Raw genomic sequence first — 5,603 nt, forward strand, 5'->3', positions numbered from 1 at the left:
CGTTTTACTTTCCATGACTGCGTGTGACCTTATTAGCAGGCTGTTAGGTCATTTAAGTACGCTAATTCCATCCTGTAGGAGCCCCACAGAACAGTGACAATCAGACGTTCACCTGTTTGAGAGTTAAGCTATTTCCGTGCCTGGCCTCTCCGGGGTTGTTACTGCCACTGATCCCTTTGTCCATTAGAGACACACTGCATTTTTGGCTTAATGCAACTGGACCCCCACTAATGACAGCAAAGAACCCACCAGCTACACGGCAGCAGCTGAGAACAATACTTAATGTTGACATCACTCTCTATAAGGATCTATTTCTGGTTTCTTCCTTTTATAGTGAGCTGCTGTAAATTACTATTGGGGCTCCCCGGACAACGCACTTATAAAAGGTTTGTACGAGGCGGGTGGACCTATGTGCTCGGGAATCGTTTCCAATCCCTCCTGTCTCTCCTCTTCTTTCTTCTCCTTCAACAAGCTCTCTGAAACTCCGACCCCTTAAAAACATGGCACCCAAGAAGATTGAACCCAAAAAGCCGGAACCCAAAAAACCAGAGCCCAAAAAAGAAGCAACGCCACCCGCTACGAAACCCGCACCGCCTCCCGAGGCCGAACCCGAACCCCCAAAAGAACCCCCGTTCGACCCGAAAAGCATCACCATCGAATACACGGCGGACCAGATCGAGGAGTTCAAAGAGGCGTTTACTTTGTTCGACCGCACGCCAACCGGGGAGATGAAGATCACCTTCGGCCAGTGCGGAGACGTGATGCGAGCTTTGGGACAGAACCCGACCAACGCCGACGTGCTCAAAGTCCTGGGGAAACCGGCGCCGGAAGACATGAGCACGAAAATGGTGGACTTTGAGACCTTTTTGCCCATGCTCCAACACATCTCCAGAGCGAAAGACCAGGGGAATTTTGAGGATTTCGTTGAGGGGCTGAGAGTTTTTGACAAGGAGGGCAACGGAACCATCATGGGGGCGGAGCTGAGGCACGTCCTGGCGACGCTGGGCGAGAGGATGACAGAGGACGAGGTGGACAGATTGATGGCGGGACAGGAGGACGCAAACGGGTGCATTAATTACAGCTCTTTTGTTAAGCATATTCTCTCCGGTTAGATGGGAAACACATCCACGGGACTTGGAACGACTTGAAGAAATATGGGAAATATGGACTGAAAATATATAGATACCACGAAGTCAGAAGCGCACGGGAAAGACGAAATAAAAGAATAAATACTTTGGGAAAATACGGTGTCAGTGATCTCTGTTTAGTTTTGCTTTTTATGTTCGTTTAAAGTGTTTCGATGCCATATTTTGGAACATTCTAGGCGAAGCGGTAACACCTTCGTCGAGACAAACTGGTCGCACAAAACACACAACAGTTACATAAAGTTAAATCAGTCGCCAATCAGTAAAATACTTTAATATTACAAAAAAATGCAATATAAAAACACATAAATGGTCACAGCTTTAGTTAGAACCACAATGCATCACCAGCCGTTCATGATATAGAATGATTTTTGCAGTAGTGTCTAAAATTATATCTTTATGAATATATTTCACGTACATTGTTGTGATTACTGAAAACAATAGGATTTGTTCCGTCTAAAATTAGAAGAGATTTGCTTCCATTCTCTCGCTCACAATAGCCAGTGTGAATGTGTGAGCATGTTATTGTGCTCAGGGCCAGCTGCTGTCTGCGCAACGACCCCCACATCAGGCCTCTTTGGTTTGCAAAATGCAGCCTTGAGCTCGCCGCTGACAACAAGGAGACAGGTGCTGGGAGCTGCTCCTGTTCACAGCTTTGCAAGGCTGCGCTGGACGATTATTGACATTCTTAGCGAGCAATACGGCTGCAGAAATGAGGAAAAAAAGGATTACGTATGTATTGATGCTAAAGTACAGGACTTTCTGACCCAAACTGGACCACTGCATGTTGTGTTCACCTCGCGATTAAACATTAGATCACAAATTTGTAAAAAAAAGAGCCGTCTGAGTCACTATATGAGCCTTTGGGATGAAAGCTATGAGTGAAAAAGTCGATCTAACGCAGTGCCAGTGGACAAAAGTCATCATACATGTAACGTGCCGAAGGGTTTGTCAGTTTGTCATTTATAAATACTTTCACTTTGCGGGGTTTGAAAATCAGGTATCACAGTTTTAATATGAAAGTACCTGTTTTTTTGCACTTTTCTGACAACAAAAAGCACAAAAATAAAAAAACTATTGGTCATACCTGGACGACTGAGGGATTACAGTTGTTATTTACACACAGAAGTAAGGAACAATATGATCAAACTCATTTATACCCTAAAAAAAACACATCTACATCTGTCAAATAACATAACCGTCTGAAACTGTGACTGAAACTGGTGCAAAACACATTTCACTAGTACTGGAAACATAGACGTGTGCGCACGGTTGTACAGTGAGTTATTCTTGTTCTTGGGAACGCAGCAGAAGAACAAAAGAATTAAATAAATGAAATATCTCAATAAATCATGACCACCACCTCGCTTCCAAGTGTTAAAGTTTTAGCTGGAAACGCTGTGAGACGTTGATGTTGCTATACATAATAGCTTTCACCATAAATAACCAATGTTGCATTCATTACTGTCTACGGCGTATTCAAAATACATTCATCTTAAGAAACTTCCTTTGCTCTTTTGCTGTAAGTAGTACTACGTCTGCTGGTAGTTTCAGGGTTACATTTCATCCATATTATTCTGCATTGTGACTCTAAGGCGGGGCTGTCCAATCTACGGCCCAGGGGCCAAATGCGGCCCTCAGACCGGTTTTTGTTGGCCCTCATGCCTCTTCCTAAACTGGCCCAATTGATCAGGAAGTATTTTTTTTACTACAAATTGAAGCGATTCTACTTCTACAACCCGAATAACATCAAATTACATTGCGACACAGACCTAAAAATAACGTTCCAAGTCTCATTAACGGTAAAATGTCTCTTTGACTCCTTGTATCGACACTGGTCTGTGGTCCTCTGCGTCAAATATGTTTCAGTATGCGGCCCTCGGTGATAAAAGTTTGAACACACTAGAGTCTAGGGTGTCCGAAAGAGCGGCGAGTGTTTGCATGTTTTAAATGGACATGCCAGCTCTTTGCCACGTAGATGTAAACAAGTCATTAAGAGCCCGGGCCACGCGGGTCGGCGCTGTAGGTCGTGTCAGAATGTAGCACCATACCAGTCCAGAAGTAGCTGATAACAGATCGTTCATGCATAAAATAACACACACGGTAAATAGTAAACAGTGGGGACTAAAACTATGGCAGGTATGACGCATCTGTTTCATTTATTTTTATTAGCGCAGACTCGATATCCAGGGAGCAAGTGACTGAGGGTAAAGCATAAAGCAAAAAAAATAATCATCATCACAACTAAATACAGTGGTTATACATGGTTTATCACAGGGGTTATGTTCTAAAAATAACCCAAAATAAGCAAAATCCGCCAAGTATCAGCTTTATTTTTTATGTTTTTGTCTGTAAAACCCCTCACCACACACTTTATACACTTTTCTCACACAGGCGTTAACATTTTCTCACATTTCTCTCTCAAAGTTCAAACCTTCGTAGGCGTCTTTGTCGGTGCAGAACGTTTCATCGACATTGTGGGTTTTGTCGAGGAGAAAACAAATCGCAAACGTACAGCACTTCAGAGTCACACTGAGATCCAACGTTTATGTAAATTTGGCTAAACTGTACTAGATTTCACGATAATGTCACTGTTTGCAGATGGTTTAGCTGTAAAAATACTTGTTTATTTTGTCATTTTCCCTCTCTTCCTTTATTTGTATTAGATTGGGAGAAAAAATACAAATCTTTTCTTTAGTTTCAGTGCGTTTTAGTGTCTTTTCCGTCATGTCACACTGTATATATTTACCTTCAGAAGCACATATCACCACACTGAATGTTTTCGAAGCTTAATTCCTGTTTTATTCCCCGGAGAAACGAGAGATTGCCTTGTATAAGTTCATAAGGAAATATGTGACAGCACCTGGGTTGCCTTCGCGGGGATCAATAGAAATATTACAGAATCATGTGTAGGAGAGAGTAAAGTGGCAGTCCGGCTCATTACTGCCCTTGGATCTGGCTCTAATCCTGCGTCGGTGATTCACAGGTGAGAAAGTATCGATCCCGGACGCTGCGGTGTGAATGAACGCTAATGAAAACACAAGAGCGGCACGTGGACGGCATGAGGATGTACAAGCGCCTCAGCAGACACTATGGCAACGACACACTGTATAAGGCAACGAAACAGGTTACTAAGGCGTAAAAGCGCTTATACACAAGTTATTTAACGTGCATTTAGGCTAAACTTAAACATAATGCTAAAACGGTAAAGTACAAGCTCTAATCATGTCCGCTCCGTGCTGTTTTCTTCGATTTATACGCCGTTTTTTTGGTCCAATAATGACGAAGTGTGCGTTATCCATTAGCATGCTAGTTGTTGCCACGACACAAGGTTTACCACGACAAAAAAAAACCCCGCTCTGACCTCTGAGCGTTGTCAAAAGTGCTTATAAACTCATTCCGGTGAGTAACGTTTGACCGCTGCGAACTCTTCATAATGAACTAACTGTCTTTTTTCACATTTTAAGAGGGTAAAAATGAGCGAAGTGCCGAGTTTCCCTGATTCGGTCTCTGTCCCAAAGCAACTGCACAAGCAAAACGAATGAGCCCTCGTCCTGATTATGTTAAATGCCCCTTTTGTGCCTTTTCCCTCCTCTAACTTTATCCAAATGGAGCAATACCCTGAAATTCGAGACGTTACTGCAATGGGAGTTAGCGCCTGCTTAGCGAAGGTACAAAGTCATTTTGTTTTTGTTGCGTAAAGTCTTCAGAGAGAAAAATATGAGGACAATTTGTGGATATAATTACCCCAACCTGTAGCAGTGGTGGCTTGCACATCTTGGCTATAATTTCTGTTAAGTAGAACATCCATGTGATTACTTGGATGTCATTAGCTAACAGGACACTGCACACTAATGGCATTAGCGCTAACAAGCTCGGCGCTGCTGTGCATTATAATTGGCATATATCTGTTATTTGATAAGCGGGAAGTTGCTTAGCTTGAAATTCTTTTTGTAATTCTGAAAATAGTCGAGGAGCTTAGGTTCGATAGACCTTCGCCGCTCTCTGCAACTTGAGCTATGTTCCAAATTGTTTACGGCTGAGCGATATTCTTACACCAGACGCTCTCGTGGTGAATTGCTATTTTAAAAACACATTGCTTTCTTCGGGGGAAAAAAACAAAACAACGACTATGACATAAGCACTTCAGAAAATTAAGGATAGGCACTAAAAGCACAGACTACACTTTATTTCCTGTGGCAAAATTTCAAGTCCTCACAAATGACTCGCCTAAATGAGACAATATACAGGGCCTTGATAAATGGGCGCCAGTTGGTGTATGTGTTTGTGTGTTTTATGACGCCACCTGGGCTACACTCTGCTCAGCCCATGCAGAGAGCTATTTGTAAGGCTGACATTTTAAAAGATAGCAGATTCTAAAATAAACAAAGGCAAATGCAGCTGTGAAAATGAACAGTGACTGGAAGCATTTCCTTTGCTGACTTGGGTAAATATTGA

At 42.7% G+C, this 5,603-nt stretch overlaps 1 protein-coding gene across 1 annotated transcript; it reads left to right on the forward strand.

Moving 5' to 3' along the window:
- The first annotated feature begins 393 nt into the window (after nucleotides 1-393).
- On the forward strand, nucleotides 394-1,243 carry LOC117392219 (myosin light chain 4-like). Its single transcript, XM_033990247.2, has one exon. It carries the CDS (start codon nucleotides 501-503, stop codon nucleotides 1,110-1,112), a length of 612 nt encoding a protein of 203 aa, XP_033846138.1. The 5' UTR covers nucleotides 394-500; the 3' UTR covers nucleotides 1,113-1,243.
- Nucleotides 1,244-5,603: the final 4,360 nt, after the last annotated feature.

This window comes from Periophthalmus magnuspinnatus, chromosome 23 (genome assembly GCF_009829125.3).
Source record: "Periophthalmus magnuspinnatus isolate fPerMag1 chromosome 23, fPerMag1.2.pri, whole genome shotgun sequence".
Classification (NCBI taxonomy): domain Eukaryota; kingdom Metazoa; phylum Chordata; class Actinopteri; order Gobiiformes; family Gobiidae; genus Periophthalmus; species Periophthalmus magnuspinnatus.

Bases quoted from the DNA above. Each gene is read 5' to 3' on its own strand.
- LOC117392219 (XM_033990247.2), top strand. From the start codon at position 501: ATGGCACCCAAGAAGATTGAACCCAAAAAGCCGGAACCCAAAAAACCA.